This window comes from Pelobates fuscus, chromosome 5 (assembly GCF_036172605.1).
Source record: "Pelobates fuscus isolate aPelFus1 chromosome 5, aPelFus1.pri, whole genome shotgun sequence".
Classification (NCBI taxonomy): Eukaryota; Metazoa; Chordata; class Amphibia; order Anura; family Pelobatidae; genus Pelobates; species Pelobates fuscus.
The window spans coordinates 63,328,554-63,355,444 of NC_086321.1; the positions used below are offsets into that span (position 1 = coordinate 63,328,554).

The window sequence follows — 26,891 nt, forward strand, 5'->3', positions numbered from 1 at the left end:
CAAGCCATCCAATCACAGTGCTCTGTGTCATTTTACAAGCGTGGGAAAATTCCAAAGAACTTTCCCACGCTTGTAAAATGACACAGAGCACTGTGATTGGATGGATTTCAAGCCATCCAATCACAGTGCTCTGTGTCATTTTACAAGCGTGGGAAAGTTCCAAAGAATTTTCCCACGCTTGTAAAATGACACAGAGCACTGTGATTGGATGGATTTCAAGCCATCCAATCACAGTGCTCTGTGTCATTTTACAAGCGTGGGAAAATTCCAAAGAACTTTCCCACGCTTGTAAAATGACACAGAGCACTGTGATTGGATGGATTTCAAGCCATCCAATCACAGTGCTCTGTGTCATTTTACAAGCGTGGGAAAGTTCCAAAGAATTTTCCCACGCTTGTAAAATGACACAGAGCACTGTGATTGGATGGATTTCAAGCCATCCAATCACAGTGCTCTGTGTCATTTTACAAGCGTGGGAAAATTCCAAAGAACTTTCCCACGCTTGTAAAATGACAAAGAGCACTCTGATTGGCTTAAACCCACCAATCAGAGTGTTCTTAGGCTAATTGCAGGGCGGGGCAAGGCTTTATAAGCCTTGCCCCGCCCTGCGGAGCTCAGTCTGCGCGGAGCCCTCCATGGGTGAAGATGGATTATTTTTTTGTGCGCTCGGTTTTTTCTTTTTCGTCAGGTTTTTTTTTTTTTTGGCGCTCGGGTTTTTTATTTTATTTTTAGTTCGACGGCTATGATGGTTTTTTATTTGGCCTTTTTTGGGGCTGAAAAATGAAGATTTTAGAAAAAAGAAGACGTCGAATGGTAAGTTTAATTTTACTTTACAGGTTAGCAATTTTATTCCCCCCTCACTATTTTTTAGGGTGAGGGGGGTAGGTAGGGGCATTTTTTATTTGGGTGGGGGGTGGGTGACTAGGGGCTTGGGCACCCCTAGTCACCTTGATGGGGGGGGGGATTTACTTAGTGCCCCCACCCGCCGCCCAGGGGTGGGGGCCGGGGGGGCAGTAGGCCCCCCCCCTTATTACTATGATGGCCCCCACCCGCCGCCCAGGGGTGGGGGCCGGGGGGGGCAGTAGGCCCCCCCCCTTATTACTATGATGGCCCCCACCCGCCGCCCAGGGGTGGGGGCCGGGGGTGGGAGGACAGTAGGTCCCCCCCCCCCTACTACTATTATGGCCCCCACCCGCCGCCCAGGGGTGGGGGCCTGGGGGGGGGAGGACAGTAGGTCCCCCCCCCCCTATTACTATTATGGCCCCCACCCGCCGTCCAGGGGTGGGGGCCGGGGGTGGGAGGACAGTAGGTCCCCCCCCCCCTTTACTATTATGGCCCCACCCGCCGCCCAGGGGTGGGGGCCGGGGGGGGGAGGACAGTAGGTCCCCCCCCCTCTTATTACCATTATGGCCCCCACCCGCCGGCCAGGGGTGGGGGCCGGGGGGGAGGACAGTAGGTCCCCCCCCCCTACTACTATTATGGCCCCCACCCGCCGCCCAGGGGTGGGGGCCGGGGGGGAGGACAGTAGGTCCCCCCCCCCTTTATTAACATTATGGCCCCCACCCGCCGCCCAGGGGTGGGGGCCGGGGGGGGGGAGGACAGTAGGTCCCCCCCCCCTCATTATCTTTATGGCCCCCACCCACCGCTCAGGGGTGGGGGCCGGGGGGGGGGGGGGAACAATAGGTCTCCCTCCCTTATTTTACTTAACGGCCCCCACCCGTCATTTAGGGGTGGGGGGCAATATTTTTTTTTTTTTTCTACAGTGAGCAGCCACAGGCTGCTCACTGCTTACTAGACATGCCCCTACTCGCGGTATAGCGAGTAGGGGCATATTATTTACTAATACTAAGTAATCTTTACTTAGTATTAGTACATTTGGCTGAAAGACCAATTCAGGTCTTTCAGCCTTTCAGTAGATAGCTCCCTGATACCGTGGGAATTAGGGAGTTATCTACTAAGCGGCTGTAAGATGCAGCCACAGCAATGAATAGGATCGGAGTTTCATTCATTTGAATGAAATTCCGATCCGAACAAAGTACCGAATTGCATCCTAACACCAATGGAGAAACGGTGCTCATTCTGTTAGGATGCAATTCGGCAGTTTTGCCGGCGTTCTGTCTAAGTGACAGGACGTTCGGCAATACTGACAGGAAGCATTGTGGGAACAGGGAGGAAAGCTAGGGATCATGGGAAAATTGCTCTGACCAGCGGAAATGAAGCACACTTTGCTCCTCCGCTGGTCAGAGCTGGTCAAGCGGAGGAATCCTCCATAAGACAAAGAGTCCCTACTTTGTCTTATGATTTTAAAGAAAACTAAAGAAGAATGGAAGAAATGAATAACAGATCCCGAGAGAGGGGGAGAAGAGGAAGAGATTGAGGAAAGGTAAGTTCGGCATGACAGTGCCGCTTTAACTGGATTATCAATGCAATTGGGCTTGACCTTTATTTACTGGTCGCTGCTGGGATTTCCCCCAGACCTTGGGCTTCTATAAAATTCTGGGTACATGTAGTACAAAAGAGGAATAAGGGAAAACGTGTACCTGTGACGCAACACAATTCAGTATGTGACGTTTAGCAAAGTTGCCATATTTTCTACATTAAGACATTAACCACATAAGTTTCATTAAAACACATATAAATTACATTTTATTTATAAAGGCTAGACTGAGCATAGTTGGGTTTTCAGTTCCCTCCATAAAATGAACCAAATCTGATCTAAAGCTCATTTACTGTCTGGGAATGAAATTGATCTTGCTTTCACTTTTGATTCACAGAGCGCAGATTTTGATAGGAAGAAAAATAGATTTGTTAGATCAGTTTAAGCTGGCTGCAGAGAGATGGTAAAGCCTGGCAGTGTTATATGTTGCAATTTCCCATTACTCATGACTTCCTGATCTTTTCATGATATATCATATTCTAATTCTTTAACTTTTTTTTATAGTTTAAAATATACATAGAAAATGTCTCAAGTTAGTATTGTATATTAGTTTTATTAATGTTTTGCTTAACAGGTACATGCAACAGAAAATGTAAGGGATCATTAGGTACTTGCCAATAACATACTTACTGTATTTCCTGTCTGCATGTTACGTTCTGCCCATGAACATATAAAAGAGACCCCCAAGAGAGGATTGCTGATAAAATTAGTGTATAAATCTACAAGGAGAGTAATAAAGAGCGATAGAATTCCTGTCTGGCATAACAGGGACCCTTTAGACACTATAACCATTTAATCTAATTTAAATGGTTATAGTGCTTGGAGTCCACCAGCCCTGTCCCTCCATTCAGTGTTCATCCATTTTTGATAATTTTAACACTTAACAAGGGTCTGTGCCTTCCCGTAGCCCTGCCCCCACTGGAGGTGTGGTTAAAGCAAAAATTACACACTTCTAGCCATACCAATTTATACCAGCAATGGGCGCTGTGCTCAGGCTAATGCTTCCTCGTTAGTCCAAGCAGGGCAAAGCTCCTGAGGACTCTCATTTAGCTTTAATATGTTGACAATGGTTTAGCACTGAATGGACTGACTGAACCTTTTAATTTTTTTTTAGTCCTCGGGTTGTTTCTGATTTTTACTAACTCAGGGCTGTTTTTTCTCAGCATCAACCTATTTGGTAACTTTTTATCTCACAGAATGTTAGTATCATGGTCACTTTATTGGTATAGGTTGCAAGAGTATCTCATACGGTGTTCATAATGAGCGGCTTAGACTCCACAAATACTGGTTAAATGACTAGTCTTACTAGAGATGGTAGTTGAAGGCTTGGTTCGGTCCAAATACACCAACACACTCGATCCGATCTCTGAAGAGTTGGGCAGGCTAGGGATGGAGTACCAGTCTTTTGGTATCCTGAATGCACTTTCTGCTGTTTTGACTTGAGTGAAAAGTGGTCTTGCGTTATATTGAGTAGCATCCAACAATATTCCCTATCATCCCATAAAGGACAGGAAAGGATTTATCTATAAAGAAAGGTTCATACACTGAAGATATGCAATATAAAGAGAAAACTATTTTCTGCCCTCATACAATTCTGTGGAGGCAGTGTGAATTAGGGAATGGATGAATATTGATCCAGATTTAGCAGCTATTTATCAAGCAATCTCTCTCTCCTGCCGATCTCCCTTCTCTGATCCAGTCATAAGATTTGTATCGGCACTCACTCTCTCAGCTATCATCCTTCTGTGCCCCAATCAAATCAATCTGTTCATCTCTCTCACTCTAAGCTACCATATATATGTGCCCTATCTCTAATATGCCTCAGTCTGTAGTTATGTATGAGCACTCTCTTCTACCTATCATCATCCTTCTGTGCCTCAGTCAGCAACTATGTATCCATCTCTCTTTCATACCTATGATGCTTGTGGTCCCAGTTGGCAGCTTACCATCTCTCATGTTGTTCTATCTTCTATCAATCTTCCTTGTATGTTTTAGCATGCAGCTATCTATCCAGAACACATTTTCCCCTGCCGGTGATCCTTCTGAGACTTAATAACATGTTATCTTTTAGCTTGTGCTCTCTCCTCTAATACGCCTATGCTTAAGTTTCCAGCTATCTATGGAGCCCTCTCAGATTTATTTACTACATTTTTAATTTTTACAAATTGAATGCAAAATAAATGAAAAATACAATTTATGCCAAAATAGCCAAGCAGTGACTATAGCTGATTTTTTTCCCCACATCACCTATTTTTGCCTGCATTTTGCAATTCAGATTTAATTTGCTACAGTAAAAGGACACTCCACTGCCCAACTATTTGTTTTAATCACTGTTTAGTAGATATACCCCAAATAAAAACTTGCTGGCATTTTATGATGCATATTTTCATTGGAGGCATGAATAAAAACAACTTGCAAATACTGCACATCTCTTGTCTACTGTCTTTACATGCCCTCCCCTACTTACCCCGCCCAGACTTTCTGTAGCTGTCCAATCACAGACTTCCCAATGCAGATCATTGAGAAGCCAGGTGCTCTGAGCAATTCCTGCCTCTTGATTTTGGCTTCACTCGCCTAACCAAACCAGGAGGTAATTGTCTGACAGCCAGTGGGTGTAATAAGGTTAAATATAAAGTGCCGATTTCTATTGAAACCTTAACTTTTTGTAAAATTAAAAAAGAGGACACACTCTTCACACATAAAGCATTTCAGTAAGTTAAAGTGCTTTAAGGGTCTGGAGTAAATGATACTGACTGTCTTTCTGTCTTTCACAACTCTTCTGTACCTCAGTTAGCAGCATTTAGTCTTTCCTATTTACCTTTCTTGTGTATTTTAACCAGCAGTTTATCTATCCAGCGCTTTCTTTTGTGCACGTCTGATCCTTTGAGGTTTGAAGTTCTAGTCAGCAGCTGTTTTTCAGCACTGTCTTCCTTTTACTTATAATCCTTTTGTACCTCCAAACAGTGACTATTTGTACAGGTCTCTCCTATCTGTGATCCTTCTTCTCTCTAGTCCACCGCTATTTGTCTTGCACCTGTGTTAGCTATCCCCCATGTCATCCTATTGCTATTCCTCAGTGAGCAGCTATATGTTCAGCTCTCTCTACCGGTGTCCCTCTTGTGACTTAGTCAACATTTACTCTTCCACTTACCCATTTACTTAGGGGTGTGACTGGGGGCTGTGGCGATGGGGGAGGCTTTGAGATGACTTACTAACAGTGGAGGCTTGTCCATAGAGGCACTTGGGGCAGCGTCTCACAAGTTTTTATCTGGAGAAAAAAAATATTTGCCGTAGTTTAGAAACACTGAGAATAAAATTTGAGAATAAATTAAAAGAAAACAATTGTGTCTCTTAAAGGGACACTATAGTCACCAGAACAACTACAGCTTATTGAATTTGTTCTGGTGAGTAGACTCATTACCTTCAGGCTTTTTGCTGTAAACACGGTCTTTTCAGAGAAAATGCAGTGTTTACATTACAGCCTAGTTTTAACTTCACTGGCCACTCCTCAGATGGCTTTTAGAGATCCTTCCTGGGTCATGGCTGCCTAAAATGCACCCAAACATTCAGTGTCTCCTCCCTCTGCATGCAGACACTGAACTTTCCTCATAGAGATTCATTGATTCAATGAGGAGATGCTGATTGGCCAGGGCTGTGTTTGAATCGTGCTGGCTCTGCCCCTGATCTGCCTCTTTGTCATTCTCCGCCAATCCTATGGGGATGCATTGTGATTGGATCAGGCCACCACTTCTGATGATGTCAGCAGACAGGTTTTGACTATTGACTATTCTGCGTCAAACAGCATGCACAGCTACAGCTTCCGGCTTGAATAAAAGTAAGATTTTGCTATTTTTAGGGAGGCATTAGGGGCCCAGGGGGGCTAGATGGTGGTTTTAACACTATAGGGTCAGGAATACATGTTTGTGTTCCTGACCCTATAGTTGTCAGGATCCCGCGGGCGGCTGTGAGGGGAGGCTGCAATCCGCTCGCGGCACTCACCTCCCAGCCTCGGATGCCGCCCGCGTCTTCCTCTCCGTCCCCCAGCGGCAGAATGCATGATGCTGCACGCTGGGAGACCGCCCAGTTTTATAAACGCCGGGGTCAGACACCCGACCCGGCGTTAAAGGTACAGTGCCTCAATCACAGTGGGAGGTATAGATATCTCCCACGTGTGATTGTTAATTCTGATTGGAAATTATCCAATCAGAATTAATCTAGGGGTTTAAATACTTACCTTTCCTGTCTCTCTCTGCCCTGTTGTGGTCTTTGCTTTCTAGTATTGCTGTGCTACTTGTGGTTCTCTCTGATTACGTACTCTCTGGCTTGTTTATCCGACCTTGCGACTTTCTCCTACCCTTTGACCTCGGCTTGTCTCTCGTTATTCTGTCTTCTGGTTCCCCTTACTCGGCTTGTCTCCTGACTATTCTTTGTGTGCTTAGCCCATCCACTCTAAGGTCCGGTACTGCACCTGTTCTGTGTGTGTGTGTTAGCGTGTTTTGGTTCCCAGAATCGTGACAATAGTGATCTTTTAATTCTATATTGTGATAAATCAGTTGTGCATGGACCCTTTTCCTTCACTGGTAGCTGTTTGAAAAAGCTTTCTTGAGAGCAACTAGGCATGTAAAAAATGGGACTGGTTTTAAATCCGCCCTGTTTCTGCAGGTTTCGCACACGCCTACTGTCCTTTTAAGAATTAATTTCAGTAATTTCCCTTTTGTTGCCATTCTGGCAGTAGATTTAGTTGCCCATGAGTGCAGGTATTTTATTGGCCTCTCTTTTCAGGCGCCATCATTGCACCAGAGGGTGGGGTTACAGTGCCCACAGGATAGAGAAGCAAGAAGCCATCTTGTAAGTTACACAGAACACAGCAGCAGCTCTTGACCCCCTCCAAATGTATGTGTATATAATTTATATATAATATTTTCTTTTTCTCTCCCCTAATGGCTCCAGTGACTACCTGAGGGCTGTTTAAGCAAGGAATTTACTGAAATATATATAAAGCCATGGAAGTCCAGGGGGACATTTTTGACACAGAGCACTGTGCTGCCTGTCACTAATAGTTTTAATAACTAATACTGCACATGCCCACCGTCTTCTTTAGTGCTCAATCACTCTATAGCTAAGACCTGAGACACTCATGTCGTGGCTGGTTAAAAAGTTGTGAAGATTCAAACTGCAGGACAGGAGATGTGTCTCTGAGGACTGTTCTGATTATGATTTCAATCTGTTTTAAACTGTAATGATTATTAATTCAGTTAAACATGTTAGCTGCAACTTGGCTTCAAATTACCACTGCAGATTCATTATTTTGCCAATTGCAGGTTACAGTCCATAATGAATGCAGCGGTGAGGCCTCCCATGTCTCCTCCCTCTGTCAATCCTTACACTGGCTTCCTGTAAGATATAGGGCTTATTTTAAAATGTTGGTGCTTGCTTACAAATTGCTAGACAATGCTGCTCTTGTCTATCCTCACTAATACACAAGTATGTCCCGTCCAGGCCCCTATACTCTGCACCTCTGACACCTGCCTCCAAGACTTCTCTAGGGCTGCACCATCCCTGTGAAACTCCCTTCCCTGCTCCATTAGACTCTCACGCAGTTTCAGTTCCTTGAAAAGATCATAAAAAACTCACTTCTTTTGGAAAGCATAGCAATTAATGTTCCCTCCCCGCACTTTGGTAACCCACCCAACTTCCTTTCCTGCAACTGTGTCATCCTATAAACTAACCCTTCACTGTAAACTATTCTAGCGACATACTTTTTTCAGATACATGTTATACATCCTACCCTTACCTCTTGTGTTACTTTACCCCACTCCCCCTATAATGTAAACGTAGTGCCCTCAATATCATCATTTCCTGTGCGTCCAGCTCGTTTTGTTGCAATTACATGCCTGTTAGTCCACCTATTGTACAGCGCTATGGAATTTGTTGGCATTTTATAAATAATATCATCATCTTTTTGCACCCCATTTGGCAGCTATCCTCTTCCCGTCTCTCCTTACTGTGATTCTGATGTCAGCCTCTATCTATCCAGCTCATTCTCCCCTTTCTATTATTCTTCTGAATCCCAGTGTGCAACGATCTATCCAGACCCCTCATCCCCCATACCATCTCTTTTCCTTTTTGTATTGCAAGTTGACTTGTGAAACAATTTTCACCCACTGTAATTGAACTTGCCGATCGTTACATTTATTGTTCATTTCAATCTGTGATTCCTCCCTAGAGTATACTGCATTATAAAATATTTTGGCACAATGTAAATAAATAAGAATAACTACACATTCTGAAGCTGCTTTCTTATTTATTTAAGCACCTAGTTTCTTACAAGCGTTTAATCATTTGTACATAAGCTGATTTATGTCAATTATTGCCAAACTATTGTCTCTCCCTTCCAGTACTGTTTGAAATATTTTTTGTTGTATACATAAAATATGTATGGTGCATTTTTTTTGTTACCTCTTCTTTTTTTTTTTTTTCTTCTTTTCTTTTCAAATTCAATTCAATTTCTTTTCAAAATATAAACTGTAGCTTGTAAAATTGCTGTTGATTGATAGCGATGTTATAAATGATAAGATCCCAATATTAACCTAGCACTGTTAATGCAGGTTAATGCAGTCTTTGGCTACTGTTGCATTGCTGATGTGTATTGGAGAATTTGCATTAGCATAGCCACTACTTGTCCTATAGTAGATAATGGACTCAAAGGTTAAGAGCAGAGACTGTACAGCTCCAATCAGCAGAGCTTTTCCAGGGCTAATTACCTCTTTACTGCGCTGACTCTAATGTGACATGTTTATTGCCTTAACTAACAAGTCATTAGCTTAGTTGATGTTTTTGTCAATATTAATTCCTTCATTTAAGCCAAGTCAAAGTTTAAACAAAGATGTCCAGACTGTGAAACAGGCAGAATTAGTAACCTTCTCTTTAACATAACATTCGTTGGCTTTAATTCCCTCTGCATCTATGTACCCTGCCCACAGAAAACACAAATATATACTTGTAATAGTACAAGCTTGTGTATGGGGCATGATGACTCCAGTCCGACAAACCATTTATGAGCAGCTGTAAGAGTTGGCAGGGATAGTTGTACTTGAGCTGAGCATACACTTTGTAATCTGCCTTGGCCATGCTTGCGCAAACCCCCCCTTTTTCTGCTGTTGGCAACTGAGAAATCAGGAACCCTTTTTCCTCAAATCTTCACCTAGCCTGCCTATAGTGTCCTCAGTCCATACCTCTCTGTTGTCTCAAGTATAATTTAACACTTTTATAGTCACACTTGAAATTGCACAACTTCATTCCTAGATTGTACGTTTTTTTGGACGTATCTCTTTGAGTTGCAAATAATTGCTTGGCACCTACATATTCAATGTAAAACAGTCAAGTGATGCAGAATTTGTTGGCGCTATCTTAGTGACGATAATAGTAACTTAAATTTATACTAAAAGGGATAATACAACAATTTGGGAGGCGGGGGGATTATAGAAGGGAAGGTGGTTGAGAGAGAAAAAGGGAGTAGTAATGTTAAAATAAATTTGCTTCAACTATAGGCATCTAAAAAAACAAAAAAAAACATTTATTAAAATAGATGACGCAAGGCTGGAGTAAATTGATATATTAAACTAAGGTGGTTTGGAAATCTTGAAGAGGAGGACTGAGTAAGCAAGAGTGTGAAATATATTGGTTCAGTAGGCTATTATATAAATTAATAATTATTTCATTTTTATTAAAGGAAGCAAAACATTTTTTTTTAAAAATTGCATATATTTCATGTTCAATAAAACCGTTAAAATAGCAGTTACAAGTAAAAAAAAAAAACTGTAAATACATCCATACGTGTGATTTTTAACTATGCATACATATAAGAAGTTAAATGGATATGAATCACTTGACTTTATTTATTTTTTAATCCAGCAAGCAAACACTTGTAAACAAATATACAACCCCCCCCCCCCCCAAAAAAAAGCATGAATAACATACAAAGTACGTACAAAGTTTCTATTTTCATCCAGTCCAGACCAGTCCACTATTAACCAAAACATAATTTTGGCACTCGGGGTCAAATTCTAGGCTGTCTCTGAAATAAGAAATGTTTGGATTTACAAATAAGCCTTTTTCTACCCTTAAGGGTTTAAACATTGCCAAAACATTGCTCTATCGTGTTCCTAAATAAAGTTTGCCTGGGATTTGACTTTGCATGCCTGGATTTCTGTTTAGATATAAGTCACAGAATGTCACATGATCCCAATTAACCGTATAAATGTGTGTTTTGATGTGCATGCCCTAGGAAGACCAGGCAGGGCATAAACATTTCTAGCATCTACCCAGTGGTTTCCAGTATTGGGGAGCTGGGGTGATCCTAAGAGAGGCTTGGAGATTAGGAGGAGAAAAAGGGACAGAGCTGCTTTGGTACATGTTAAGGTGTTTCTTTTTTTTTTTTTTATGACTATAAAGCTAGCAACCAAGAAAACCTAATGGAAAAAATGGCTGCCCAAGGCTATCTGTATTAGTAGCCATCACCTAGAAGGAACCAGATATTAGTTTAAAAAAAGAAAGCGGATCATGAGACTGTCATACACTGCACCAGTACTTCGAACAGGCTCTGTCAGAGACGGATGGCTCCATTCATGAATAAAACCAATAGCCTTTATTATCTTGTGCACTTGTTTCAGTCATGCTATTTCATGAATTAAGCAATTGCCTAGTGGACTACAGATTCCACAAACTGATATGTGATACGTTTAATAACTATATGAACTATTGATAACAATAGTTGAGCCAGGAAAACTTGAGAGATTTCAAAAACTTTGTACCCTGGGGAATCATAACGCAGCAAATCTTGTGTGTTACAAGAACTTAGAGTGTAGGTACCCTTTAATATTTGCTACTGTACATGTCTTTTATTTTATTTCATCCTCCCCACCCACCCCATTTTAATTTTTTTCAAATTCAAAATTTTATTGAAAATGTATAGGAAATACAAGGGGGCCTTATTTTGGCTCCTATTAGCATGTAACAGAGCTCCAAAGAAGAAGCAGGGCATTGTTAGTTCAGCATTGTAGCAATAAAGAAACAACAACAAAAATTCACTTGTTCTTGTGAATTAATAACAGAATTATTCTGTCTAAAACTGTAAAACACAAATTACCAGATTAACGTGGTTGAAAATATATATTTTTATTGAGCAAAATTTGGCTCCAATTTTTCAACTTACTATAGTATGCGCAAATAATCACACCATCTCAGTTTCACTATGCCGAAGAATAATATCACATAACGTTTATTGATAAACCATGTAAATATATTTTAGGTTTATATATATATTGTTTTAAATGTCACCTTTTAGCTCTTTTCCAATCCAGTCAACATAAGCAGTTTATAGATCATGGCGACCGGTTTCTAATGCTCTGCATGGAAACCAGTCGGACAAGGATTTTAATTGGTTATGTTATTTATCAACACATTTAAATAACTAGCCACTTATTACTAATTCATTCGATAGTTGCTGCAATAACATAAATCATGATGCATCGCAACTAGAATTTAAGTGAATGTAAAACGCAGATCCTCAAGGACAATGTAGTAATTTAGCAATTAATTAAATGCCTTAATGCTGGTTACCTCCTCGTTTTCCTTAGTTGTTGATCAAAGGTTGGTTATGGGGGTTTTGTTTTTAAATCCCCCACCCCACCCCTTGCAGTAGTTTTTAATACAGTATCCCCGTGGCAACGGCGCCGCATCGAAACCCCATATTGAAAACCTGTGGCCTCTTCAATAACTCACATTCAGTGCTTTATTCATTTACTTTGCCTTGTCTTGAAAGTATTGATTTTGCTGGCTGTATTTTGAAGGATTCAGAGCGATCTGTGGAGGGATGTGCACTCGGGCTGCAGTGGGGAATATTTACATTATTAAGCAGCAGACAGTAGTTCTTGCCTTATGACTTCAAGGCTTTTATGACACTAATCATATTTTATTTTTCTTGGCTGAAATCTTTATGGTTCGAGAATATCTTTTCAATGTTGCAAGAACATCAGTGTTAAAACTGTATGAGTATTAGAGATATTCGACTGAAATACTCACCAGTGTACACTTGTACATAAGGACCTGGAAGATAGAGCATTTGTCTAAGCGTAATAGGGGGTCTCTACCTACAATATGTACCAGCAAAGAAGGAAATATAATTGTTATACACTGATCAGCCACAACATTAAAAACACTGACCGGTAACTTACCAGGAATTGGAGAGCCACCTGCAGACGCTGAAAATCCCGCTGAGCAACGCATCGGAGAGCAGGTCCCCGGCACAGAAGGACCTGGCCGCGATCAAAGACTTTATACCATGAGCGACGAAGCCCTCCTCGTCCAGTGGAACGGGGACTCGAATGAGGGGATGCCGGGCCCTTGCGGACCCCGAGCCCTTACCCGAGACCCCCCACTGAACCATGGATTTGCCTGGTAGGTTGGCCTCACCAGACCTGCTGACCCCAGGACTTTAATCTGGACTTATACTTCAATATAATTGGTGAACCTTCGTTGATATGTTTCATTGTTATTGTTTTATCTTTTCACTATTTCGCTGTATGCCATTCTTATCTCCACCTATAGTACACACTAGCTGGAGGTGATACAGCGTGGAATAATCGTTCTACGGACCCGCTTAGACTGGGATCTACACATTGGGCCCAACCACTCCACTTGCACACGCACGGCAGACCCCACACACTAATACCGTCCAGACACCCACTTACAGAATACGCAACTGACAAATCCTCCCCCCCCCCCCCACCCCTCCTAACTCACAAGGACGCACAGAGGGAAGGGACATGCACCCAGGCCACGGGCTTTCCTACCACCCGTACCGTGCTCACGATGTGCAACCCTGTGGCAACCCCACTCACCTCGTCAGACTTCCACCACAAAAACAAAAGCACCTCCACTCACCAGCACTCTCGCAAGCAACACAATACAGTTCGCAATCTTCCTATAATGTATACTCTACCGCCTCAAAGTACGGTTTACCTTTTTTAAAAAATGCATGCCTCACGATCTAATGTTGATACCTTATGTCAGTCAAGAAAAATAAAGAATTAAAAAAAAAAACACTGACAGGTGAGGTGAATAACATGGATTATATTGTGTTAATGGGTTTGATTTATTAGGCAGCAAGTGAACAGTCAGATCCTGTATTTCATGTGTTGAAAGCAGGGCCATCAATGGAGACGTGAGCGTCAGAACTGGACCATGAAGCAATGAAGAAGGTTTCCTGGTCTGATGAATCACATTTTCTTTTAGATCAGGTGGATGGCTGGGTATACGGGCGTCATTTACCTGGTAAAGTGATGATGATAGGATGCACTGTGTAAAGATGGCAGGCTAGAAGATGGCAGTATATGCTCTGGGGTTTGTTCTGCTGGGAATCCTTGAGTCCTGGCATTCATGGGGATGTTACTTTGACACATACCACCTACTTTGAGATGCTGCAGACCACATACATCCCCTCATGGCAGTCGTCTTCATTGATGGCTTTTTCAGCAGGCTATTTCACCCTGACACACATCAGAAACTGTTTGGGAATGCTTTGAGGAACCTGACAAAAAGTTCAAGCAGTTGCCTTGTACTCCAAATTCCCCAGATCTCAATCCGATTGAGCATCTGTGTGATGTGCTGGAACAACAAATGCGATCCAATGAAGCCCCACCTCGCAACTTGCAGGACTTAAAGGATCTGCTGCTAATGTATTGGTGCCACATAACACAGATGTCTTGTGGAATCTGTGGCTCTACACATCAGAGTTGTTTTTGCAACACAAGGGGACCTGGTTTTAATGTTGAGGCTCATCAGTGTATATATTATTTTTTTCCTGAAACACAAAAGTGGTTTAAACATTCTTGACGGCACAACTGCCTTCATAAAACAAGCTTGGGAGTCAGACCCACAAACACAAATGCTTCCATTGTTTGAGACTGGCTGGGGCATTAGGTAATGATTATGGTATGTTGGACAGAAACTAACCAGTCCATTATTTTCATTTTAGCATCTGTTTAGATTCTCAGAACTTTAGAAGAAATCATCAGTCACAATATTTAAACATCTACATATTGGTGGAATGGATGTACTCGCTTCATGCCTGAATCATATATACAAACTGAGTTAACTAATATTAAGATCATATAGTTGAGATACAATGATAAACCCCAATCCTTACATTAATTTAGAAGCTTTTTAAAACAAGTTTTACCAATATCCTTTGGCCTTAGCCCTCTTGTGTACTTGATGAGAGGTACACAGTGAATCTATTATTTTAAAGTTTTTAGCCTCAAACAATAGGTTCAGCAGAGACACATCTTCAAGCTGGTCATTATTAATTCTTAACCTATTGCATTAGGTTCATGGCTAGCCTTCCAGCAGAGGTGGTAAAGTAATCTCACCACTGGCAAGCTTGGGTAGAATACATGAACAGAATAAAAGATCCATAATATTGCCTTGTATGCATAGATGGGAACAGGGCAGAATAGATGGAGCCGTTCCATGTTATCTGCCATTGTTGTCTAGGTTAAACCCAGGTTAGTGCTGATCAGTTATTCCCTACTGTTTGTATTTGATTAGTTATACCGTACTGTTTGTATCTGATTAGTTATACCGTACTGTTTGTATATAGTTATACCGTACTGTTTGTATTTGATTAGTTATACCATACTGTTTGCATATAGTTATACCGTACTGTTTGTGTATAATGAGTTATACCGTACTGTTTGTGTATGAATCGTTATACCGTACTGTTTGTATATAGTTATACCGTACTGTTTGTGTATAATGAGTTATACCGTACTGTTTGAATATGATCAGATATATTTAGAATTCTGTTTCTCTGTTATCATACTATACTGATTCTATGTGATCAGATGTACTATCTTTAAGTTATTGCTTATATTGTCTGGTTTTATCTAACCAGATGTACTGTTTCTAATTGAATATGCAATATTACTTACCGTATACTATACTGGCTGTTTGCTATACGGTAGTGTCCATTTATGTAATAAATTATATTATTCTGTTCCTATATGATCAGCTATACTATCCTGTTTGTTTCAATATGAACAGTTATCCTGTTTATTCCTAAATTACCTATTATGTACCATTTCTAAATGATATGATATATTGTTTCTGTATGTTGATACAAATACGTTTGTTTTTTTCTATGTGTTCCTATATACTGTATTCCTATATGAACTGTTAAACTATACTGTTTGTAAACGATTAATTATTCCATACATTTTGTTTCCAGATTTATACTGTATGATCAGGTATAATGTAGATTTTCTCATACATGTGATTTTAGCAATAGACGCATTGGGGAAGGTATGCTTTCTTTGGCCAGACTACAGTGCAGGAATAGAGGTCTCTTCCTCCCATTGTCCCACAGGAATAGTGTCTGAATCTTAATTTAGTTTGCCTGCTGACAGTGACCTTGTTAATAATCCACGCCTTGAGCATGTAATTTATATACCCCAAAGACGTTGTCACAAGATATATAAAAGTGGGCAAAATGTTAGCTCCCAAGAAAATTGAGGAGAAATCTGCCTTGGGTTTGGAAATTATAACTCCACCTCTGGCACACTGCAAGTGCTTTCACTAGGAATAACCTTCAAGGTTTCTTGTTAAATGCCAAGCGAGGCTGTCCAGAGATTTCTCTAAGCAGCTGTGTTGACCTCTGCAGAGGTCCTGAATATAAAATGGCTGCAGACACTGACCCGAGTGTCCTCTTTCCAGCTGCAGAAAAGATAATAAGCGAGTACAAATACATGACCAGCATAATATATTGAGTGCAGACCTAATGGGGTCTACGGTTGCCCGTGGCTAAAATGGATGCGTTTTTATCCTTGGGAAACCTATATGCATGTGTTTCTCTCTAATTTACAGTTTTGTAAATTGCATTTTATTTCAGTTTAAATGAGCTGTTAATATTTTTGTCCACGTTCTGTATTAATAGTTAAACACTAGAGAGTTGATACCTGCTTTTCTTTTTTTTTTTTTTTTCTTTTTCTTCAGACTGGAGAATAATTGTGATATTAGTCTGTTACATCATCATGTGTCTTGTGAATTAAATTAACATCTCGCTGCCTGATTGATGATATGATATCACTTTCAGCAAGCTCTTCAGGGTCATGTAATGTAAATTGGGGTATTCTGATTCTAAGAAAACTGGTCCAATTTTTATGTGAATGATTATAGTGCTTTAATTAAACTGACCTTTTTCCAGATGCATTTGTGTGTGCAAATGCACGGCACCGCCAGGAATTATTATTATTTTTATTTATATAGCACCAACTTATTCTGCTGTGCTTTACAATATTCTTAAGGGAAATTTTTATAACAAATGCACAAACTAGGATATGAACCAATTGAGAGGGTGGAAAAGATGTTGGAAGGTGAGGCTGAAGTCGAGAATGGACCCACTAATTTTGTTGAGACCGTTACACTGAGTCCATAGGCTGTTCTGAAGAAGTGTTTTTAGGGAGTTCTTAATGGATTGGAGTAGGTGAGAATCTGATTTGGGGGAGGCAGGCTGTTCCATTGGAGAAACTACGAGTTAGAAGTACGGGTACAAGCAGCAGACAGGAGAATGTCACGGACAGAGTGAAACGGCTGAGAAGGGGTTTACCTACAAATTAGTTGCAGTGCTTTTGATAGCATTCTGCTAGAGTTGATGAGAGTTTTGTAGGTAAGATTAAATATTTTGAATTTAATGCTAGAGGGTACAGGAAGCCAATGTAATGATTAATAAAGGGGTGACATATGAGTGGAGCGACAGGAGAGAAAGATTAGCCTGGCAGCAGTATTTAAAACAGATTGTATAGAGGCAGTATGGTGTCTGAAAAGACAAATTAGGAGAGAATTACTGTATTCAATGCAAGAAATTACAAGAGCATGAACCAGCTCCTTAGTAGCATTTTGCACAAGAAAGGGGCGGATGCCAGCAATGTTTTTAAGGTTGAAATTGGCAGGATTTGGCAACAGACAGACATGAGGTGTAAAGGTGAGACCAGAATCAAAGATAATACCAGGGCAGCAAGCTTGCAAGGACAAATGATACTCTGTCATCAACTTGCAGGGAGAGCAACAGAGGAAGATTACTAATAGAAAGAGGGAAGATAAGAAGTTCAGCTTTAGACAGATTGAATTTAATAAAGCGGGTCGACATACAATCAGGCATGTAAGAGAAGCAACCAGAGATCCATTCAAGAACAGATGGAAAGAGATCATGGTGGGACAGGCATGTCTGGCTTTCAAAGGCAAACTGGTGGTATCGGAATTCAACAGAATGAATATGTTTGCCAAGAGAGGCTGTACTTTAATGGAGACAGGATGAGGGGCGGAGGTGTTCACAGAAAAAGAGAACATAAAGGTTCTTTGGTACGAGAACCAAGGAAGGACAGCCTTATGAAGGCAGAGGGTGTGAAGAGTTTTGCTCAATATGGCCCTTATTACATTTTCCTTTCTATCACCGTGTTTGTATGGATATAATAATGGACGTGTTGATTTTAAGTGCTGTGCAGCGAGCTGTAGTCCAGAATATCTGGACTGCTAAAGGATGCCTAGCCCTCCTCTATTTTGATTATATCTGTATATTTGATTTACAGAATAACCATTTTATTTTCTTTCACTCCCCGTTTAGATTGTCACTTGAGGTGAAGTTTAGGTGTTTTGCTAAATTTACTAAGGTGTTTTTTGAGTTTTGTTTTCAATTTTTTTTCTCACTGTTCCTCAATTTTTCTAATTCTTTCCTTCTATTTGGAGTCTCCTAATTATCAATTGATGGTTGATGTGATAATTTGAGAGCTGTAGATTCAAATATACTAGTTTGAAAATTCACAACTTTGCTCCATTAGATAATTTATGTCAACTGATCATTTTTGGTTTTCAAACCACCACCTGACAACGTAGTTAATAAATTAATTTGTTTCTTTTTGTATGAATTTTCAACAAAATCTGATTTAATTAGGATTTATAATGCCTATAAAAGATTGTGTGCAGTGCTACATACTGTTTTGGATTCCAGTGCAGTACAAGGACATCCCATACATAATGTCTCTTTCTATACAGTATCAGTCACATAACTGTCTCTTATTATTTTATTGATAAATCAACAATACATATGGCAGCACTAGTCAATTGAATTCAATGTAAAAATTACATTTTAAAACACTGGCACTATATTCTTCTATGTGTTTCCATGTGATAATTCCTATTTTTTAGGGCTGCTTGCCCAATGATTTTCAAGGTCAGTTGTTGGCTGTTTAATCACTTAAGGAACAACCCATCAATGCAATATTTGGTTTGTTTATTCTCTTCAGTGACTCTTTGTTTTTAAGCAAAAGACTAATGTTTTTACAGGAAATATGCAAGGCAAGGCAGGGGGAACTAACCTGTGCAATCCTGCATAGCTCCCCTAATACTCTTCCAGTTAACACCCATTGTCTTCTAATTCAGACTCTCTGTTGACCAGTTCAGAGGCTTCTAAGCTCTTTGGCAGAGCAGTGCATAGAAGTTTGCCTACCTAATAATAAATGCTAACCAGGTATTATTATTATTATTAATAATAATGCCATTTATATAGCGTTTCCAGATTCTGTAGCGCTTTTCAATATTATGAGAGGGGGGATTTCGCTATAAATAGGACAATTATAAGAAAACTAACAGGAACGATAGGTTGAAGAGGACCCTGCTCAAACGAGCTTACAGTCTATAGGAGGTGGGGTGTAAAACATAATAGGACAGGAAATGGCAATCAAAATAGGTTGGAGTGAACCAAAGTTGAAGGAGAGAGTAGAGTGCTGCCCTTTAGGAAAGAGCAAGATACAGGTATGTGAGGTAGAGGTTACTCTGGGAGGCCACAGGTTTTAAGGCACTTCTTAAGCGATTAAAGACTAGGGGAGAGTCTGACGGCAGTAGAATTGGTCCATAGGTAGGTTAGCACTTTGAATCCTGTAGGATACAGGAAGCCAATGTAAAGACTGACAGAGGGTTGAGGTGGGAGAGGACCGAATAGAGTGGAAAATCAGTCTGGCGGCAGCATTCATTACAGACTGTAGCGGGGCAATACGGTTTTTGGCAAGACCAATTAGGAGAGGGTTAGAATAATCCATGCGGGAAATTAGCAGAGCATGGACAAGCTTTTTGGTAGCATCTTGCGTAAGAAAGGGGCGGATGTGGGCTATGTTTTTAAGATGAAATCTACAAGATTTGCTAGATGTGAGGCTCAAAGGAGAGGCCAGAGTCAAATATGACACCAAGACAGTGCGCTTGCAAGGATGGACTGATGTGGATACCACTGACTTAAAGGGAGAGCGAAAGAGGAGGATCAGTATTAGGAGGAGGAAAGGCAAGGAGTTCAGTTTAGAGAGATTTAGTTTTAGAAAGCGGGAGGACATCCAGTCAGAGATGGAGGAAAGGCAAGTAGTGACACGTTGCAGGATGGCAAGGGAGAGGTCCGGGGAGGAGTGATATAACTGTGTGTCATCAGCATACAGGTGGTAGTGGAATCCAAATGAGGCAAAAAGTTTGCCAAGAGAGGCAGTATAAAGAGAAAATAGAAGGGGACCAAGGCCGGAGCCTTGGGGGACTCCAACTGAGGCAGGACGAAGGGATGAGGTATCATTAGAAAAGGAGACACTGAATAAGTGTTGGGAGAGATAAGAGGAAAACCACGAGAGGACAAAGTCACATAGACCGAGTGATTGTAGAGTTTGAAGAAGGAGAACATGATCAACGGTGTCAAAGGCAACAGAGGGGTCAAGAATTGGTGTGGAGTAGTGGCCTTTGGTTTTAGCTGCGATTAGGTGATTAGTAACATTGATAAGAGAAGTCTCAGTAGAGTGGATGGGGTGGAAGCCAGATTGAAGAGGGTCGAGGAGAAAGTTAGAATTGAGGAAGTGAGACATACGGGTAAAGACAAGTCTTTCTAGAAGCTTTAAGGAAAAAGGGAGCAGGGATATGGGGCGATACTTAGAGGGGGTGGATGGGTTGAGGAATGTTTTTTTTTCAGGATAGGTATTAAAGTAGCATGTTTAAGGTCAGCAGGGACAATACCAGAAGAGAGAGAGGAGTTGAAGATGTGAGTTATGGAAGGCACAAGACAAGGGGAGAGAGATCTTATAAGGTGAGACGGGACAGGATCAAGCGGGCAAGTGGTGGGGCGAGAGGAAAAGAGAAGAGCAGCCACCTCTTTTTCAGTAGCAGGGGAGAAAGTCTGAAGGGTAGGAAAGGCATGATCTATGTGTGGTTGAGAAAGAGAAAGGCAGGGTGGAGAAAATTCTTTCTTAGCTGTTCAATCTTGTCTGTAAAGTAGCATGCAAAGCTCTCAGCTGTAAGGTTAGTTTAAGTGGTGACCACAGCAGGGCGAAGAATAGAGTTAAAGGTGTCAAAGAGACGTCTGGGATTGCGGGAGCATGAACTAATGAGAGAAAAAGTATGACTGTTTGATGAGGGCAAGGGCTGCGCTGTATGAACATAATATGTATCTTTAATGGAGAAAGTCCGACTGGTTGCGAGACTTCCTCCAGGAGTGTTCAGCACAACGGGAGCATCTTTGCAGGTAGCGTGTTGATTTAGAATGCCACGGCTGGGGGCGTGTTCTCCTGGAGGTGCATGTTTGGAGTGGGGCTGCAGCATTCAAGGCTGAGGTGAGGGTAGTGTTATATGTGGAAATGGCCAGTGAGGGACAGGAGAGGGAAGGGATGGATAGGAGTTGTGAATCAATATCAGTGGACAGCTGCTGGAGGTCAGTAGAATTAAGGTTCCTCCTGAGTTGAGGTGGGCTAGGCTTAGGTTAGAGCAAATGATGAAATCCATTGTCAACGTTCACGCCTTCTGCTTTGGACCATATATAGGTGTAACAAGGGCTAGCCAAGTTCTGATCTCCTTCCGAGTTTAAACTGGCTTCTGCATTTGAATTACTGACTTAATTATAAATGCAATTTTCTTCAGCCAATGTTAACCAATCCGACACTAGACATGCTAAATGAGAATTTCGGTATAATCTTTACTATCTTTATTTTTAATCACACTAAAGGTTATTCACCCAAGTGAAAATTCATAGGAAATACACATTTTATGTAAAAGTAAATGAACTTGAGGCATATCTGATTTAGAGAATGTTTCCTGTTTGGTTATTGTATATTTGAATTCTAACTTAGTTGACTAACCCTGCCTGTTTTTACATGTTATATTTGTGGTGTTCTCTGCAATCTCTGTTTATTTGGTAAGCAGTCAGAGAGTGGATACACTGCACCCTAACTCCACTGGGACGTGTTCATCTATTTTGCTCTCCCCTTTCCCTTTTAGTCTTTTCAGGTCATATGCAATGATTTGTCTGTCAAACAATTTTCCTCACCATTAAGTTTTATGCCTTTCATCCTGTGTCCTGTTGAAGTCTTATGGTTTTTTTTCTGCTGAGGAAGCTCATTTTTAACATGTGCCCATTTAAACTGCTGTAAAGTCTTGTAGAAACCATTTTACTCATTCGAAGAGAGGTTTCCAATGCAATATATCTTATTTTATCATAGGCAAAGCTTTGACATTCCTGCTGCTACAGCCACCGAGCCCCAAGCTGCCACCTCACAGCACCATTCGCAGAACAGCTATAGATCTGATTGGACGAGGCTTCACAGTGTGGGAGCCTTATATGGATGTTTCTGCTGTACTCATGGGGCTCCTGGAGCTCTGCGCGGATGCCGAAAAACAGCTTGCAAAGTAGGTGCTTTATTTTACATAATACATACATTGGTTGCATAAGTGCTCTGTCAAAGATTTTTTTTTTTTTAAATAGTTTCCATCTACCTTGCTGGTTGTTAGACATACAATTAAGTCCAATATTACTATTTATGTCTTCATTTTTAAACAACCTCTATCACCTGATATCTTTGTTCCATGCGCAAGTTTTAAAATTCAAAAGATTTTTTTTTTCTTTCGGTAACTGAGTTATAGTAAGTATAGCTGAAAATACCATTTGAAGATCTGCAAGATTTTCAGAATCATGTCATTTAGATGGTCATGGCCAGATAGATGGTGTTTTGTCATCACCAATGACCAGCACGTCCCCTCTTAAAGTGATTGGTTCAATGCTTTTCAAAGGCAGCCCATGCGCAGAGCCCTGCTGAAGACCTCTCACGTAAGGATAAGGCTTTGTATTTGATCTGGACAGTGCAAGCAAATTTAATGACACGGTTGTGCTGCATTTACTTGTGATTTGTCTCTGGTGTCTCCATAAGTGAAATACCAGAGGATAAAAGGGCAAGGAGAGCGTATTTTACATGTGTTTGGAAGCTGCTTGTGGATTTGCGTGTGTGTAGTGAGCTGATTTTGGTGTGGTGTTTTGTGTAAATAGATCAGTTTCAGTTGTGTTGTGTTTATGATGTAATATGTGTGGCTAGGTACTGTAGAGTGTGTGTGTGTGTGTGGCATAGTGTGTAGGGGCTAAAGTGTATATGTGTATATAGGGGCTGTAGAGAGTGTGTGTTTGTGCATACAGAGGGGATCTAGTATGTACGTATAGGAATTCAGAGTGTGTATGTCTGTAATGTAGTGTTTTTGGAGGATGTTGTGTAGTGTTGGTCTATTGTGTGCATGGGACCAGGAGTGTATATAAGGGGTGCAGTGTGTGTAAGTTGTGCAGTGTGTGTACAAGGGATGTAGTGTTGGCATGTAAAACCTGGTAATCCGATGATGGTGAGTGAACTCTTGCCTACAGCTCCTCTGGCTAAAATTCACTCTCTCATGAGATCCTGCACTGTACGAGCTTTGCCGTGGTAACTGCAACACTCCGAGCTTGTAAGCGCAACATTCAGAAGCCGATGGAGCTTCAGGCTAGGTCCTCTTTTTTCCCCTCTCCACATTGAAGTGCTTGTGGCCGCTAAGGGTGAGCTTTGATCTCCCCATGGGCCCGTGATGGCACACAGCAAGACCAGCACTTGGATATGGGCATGGCCCGGCAAAGGAGATCCGCTGAGCTTCCCTGTCGGTCTCAGTCCATGGCCATTGCGGCATACTATGCACGTGCCTGATGGGCTGTCCGAGCCTGTTCACGTTTCAAAAAGTCCTAAAATGACAAGAACGTGCATAGAAAAGACAATTCACTTTAAGCAAAAAATACATCAGAAAAGAATCATCCCAACACTTCATATTGCTAAAAATGAATGTATAAAGTCTATTTTACCATAGTAGTAATTAAACATTATATATAGCAATTATATGTATTTTATACAGTTGTTGTTTGAGTTGTGTGTTTGTCCGGAGATGACATTAACTCACAAGATCAAATATTGAGTTGAATGTTATGTATGTTTTATATTGCAGGATTTAAAAAAAATAATAAAAGACTAGGGTTCCTTTAATTTTTAATTTTTTTTTGTATTCTTTATTTTTGTTGTGTGAGCTTTGCATCTTGAATAGCCACAACAGCTAGGTCAAGCACATCTGTAACATGTACAACATCAGTATGACATTTGCAATTACTGCACATTTTTAAGTGGTGAAAGTCAAACATAAAGGAAAACATGATCTTGTAAATTTAAGAGGCTACGACAGCTGTGACAGGCGCGTCTGTTATATATATAACGTCAATATGGCATTGATAAGTACTCTACTTTGTTAACTGGTATTAGTCAAACATAGAGTAAGATAGCAGCTAGTAAGCTTATAGAAAACCTTTGCTTCCGCCTGGTTGGTGGTGTTATTGAGGGCAGTGGAACCACAGGGAGTGCTATAGGAGCCTACGAGAGGGCCCAGCGTAAGACTATCATACATTATCAATTACCGCTTTTGGAAGGCTTACTACATTGGGGTAGGGCAGGTGTACCCGTGCTGTTCGGGTGCAGGGAAACTACTTTAATTGGCCGTCAGAGGGGCCGGTAGGTTAGGTATGTGATGGGGCTATGACCTGGCCTAGACCAACGTAGGTAGTGTAAGAGAGACGTAATGCCTGAACGGCGTATAATACAACTCCTCGTCGTTAACCTAAAGCGTGCAGTATGCCGTTTGGAGTTGGGGGGGGGGGGGGGTTGGTTGGTATACTGGAGCCAGCTTCCCGGGTCGAACCCGGTGTTTACAGTGGAAGAAACAAGAATGAAAGCATAATAGAAACAAAAACATATTAAACTTGTGAACCAGGATAGACTGTAGGTGGCAGTTCGTGAAGTTTCCTTCCCCTGTGCGCCCCCTGATCCGGAATAAATGGAACGATGTTGGCTGGGTCCCATGTTGTTGTCTTTGGGGGTGGGGGGGGGGGTTAGTAAGGCCCAGTTTCGCCATTACAGTGTCCATCTCTGCTATGTCATGTACTCTGTATTCAGTGTCCTGGTGCTGTATTATGAGCACGTGAGCTGGTCCCCAGCGGTACGTCACCCCTCTGGCCGCCAGTGCAGTGGTCAGTGGTCGAAGGGATTTCCGCCATTGCATGGTGGTGCGGGATAGGTCTGAGTAAAATGTTATGTCCATGCCCTCGAAGCTGTAGGGATTCTTTCCTTTGATGGCACTCATGAGTGCTGCTTTGTCTTGCCCATTTAGTAGTTTGACCAGGAGGTCCCCAGTAGTGGTGCCAGTGAGTTGTGGTGGTTTGGGTAAGCGAAACATGCCCTCTAGCTGTATCCCTTTTGCTTGCCTGGCGGGCAGCAGGGTTGCAAATAGCCTGTGGAGGAAATGGGGTAAATCTGCTGGGGTCAGCGAGTCAGAAATACCTCGGATTTTAATGTGCTTCCATCTGCGTATGTCCTCCATGGCAGCTAATTGGTGGGACAGTGCAGTGTGGGCTGTGGTGAGTTCCCTCACCTGTGTCTGGAGGTCTGTCACCTGGGTTGCGTGAGCTTGGGTAAGTTGCTCCACAGTGTTTAAGCGGGCGGTGAACTCTGTGACATCATCCCTCACTTGGGAGATCTCTGTCGATAGTGACTGGCGCAGGCCTGAGAAGAGAGAGGTAAGTATCTCTGGTCACCGGGTGGCCTGCTGTCTGCTGGATTTGCTTTGCCGGCTCTCGATATTCTAGAGTCTCCGGACAGTGCAATGGAAAGTCATCCGTGCTGTTGGAGTATTCATCTATGTTGGCCGCCATATTAGGCCCCGCTGTGCCATGCGGTCTCCGGAATAGTTCGCCAATGTCGGCGGATTGCCGCGGCCGATCCGGGCGCAGTTTTTTGCTTCTTTTTCCCATTGGTGTTGGGGTGCTGTGATGCTTCTTGCTGAGCAGTAGGCAGCTGGTTTGGTCGTTTTTTAGGGGGTTTTAAGGCGTCCGATCGTCGGAGAGCTGCAGGCATGCGACTGATCGGGCTGAGTGCTGTCTCCGCCCCTATCCTTCTTTTAATTTTAAATGCAGCATCAAGAAAATATTTACTTTTGGGGGGAAATTCTGGCGCAGTTCTAGGACATACCCTCCCAGGCGGTAGCTATGTTTGTGTGCTGTAGCCATTAATGCAGCCTTTCTCCTGATAATATGAAAGAATATAACATATGTAGAAAGAGAATCTGTTCTTGGTATGTCCCAGTGCTGTCCTGAGATCCGGGTGCTTATCGCACAGTACACCGCTTTTAAATGATGTGTTATATATATAAACAAGCAGAAAATTGCCTAAATTCAGGATATATGCAATAGGTATGTTCTATACTGTGATTTACACATCTAGAGAAGTGATATATTCTGCTCTATGCCCCTTGACAGTGCCACAGAACAGCCTGGTCAACTCAGCTTGAAGCTAGGGATTATGTGAACTCCGCCACTTCTAATCTTATCTCCTGATTTCAGCAGTGACTTTATCTGCTGTTTGCACTTCACAGCTCTGACAATTATGGGCAAAATAAAAGGATAGGTCCAAAATTTGTCAGATTAGAATTTCTAATACATTTGTCCCCAAGTAAGGATTAGGAAATTCCCTTCAACTAGTTTTTGTGCTCATGGCTACAAAGGGCCTAATCCCTGTTTGACTTGGCTAAAAGTAGAATTGTTTTATGACATTTGTTATAATACCCAATATTATTTTATTTTTCCTAATCTGGCATTTGTGCTTTTTATATATTCTTGAATACCACTTTTTTGCCTTTATTGTTTTTATTTATTTATTTCTATTTCACCTTCATTCTATTTGTTTATTAACCTTTTTTTTTTTTTATTGTTCAGGTAGATTTTTTTTTTTCTGTGTAACAAAGTCAGTAATTCTCAGTAATGTGTTTTATGCTTGATATTGATCAGTTTTGCAACCATAACATATTCATATTTAGTGCACATCACACTACGATTTTTTTTCCCCAGTATCACCCTGGGTCCCTGACGTGTCATTTACGCTTTATATTTGCACCAACAGACACTTCAGATGACCTTCAGTTTCTCTGTTCTGCCAAATTGTGCTAAAACATGGCCTACAGCAGTATTTAAAACAACGGACAAGCTTAGCTTTCCAAACATTTT

At 41.5% G+C, this 26,891-nt stretch overlaps 1 protein-coding gene across 4 annotated transcripts in view; it reads left to right on the plus strand.

Moving 5' to 3' along the window:
- The window catches only part of WDR7 (WD repeat domain 7), a 344,145-nt gene that overhangs the window by 210,366 nt on the left and 106,888 nt on the right, over window positions 1–26,891 (plus strand). For all 4 annotated transcript variants that reach the window (XM_063453929.1, XM_063453930.1, XM_063453931.1 and 1 more), the window contains one exon: window positions 22,006–22,192. In XM_063453929.1, the coding sequence (XP_063309999.1) occupies window positions 22,006–22,192 (187 nt within the window). The remainder of the gene's footprint in view (window positions 1–22,005; window positions 22,193–26,891) is intronic.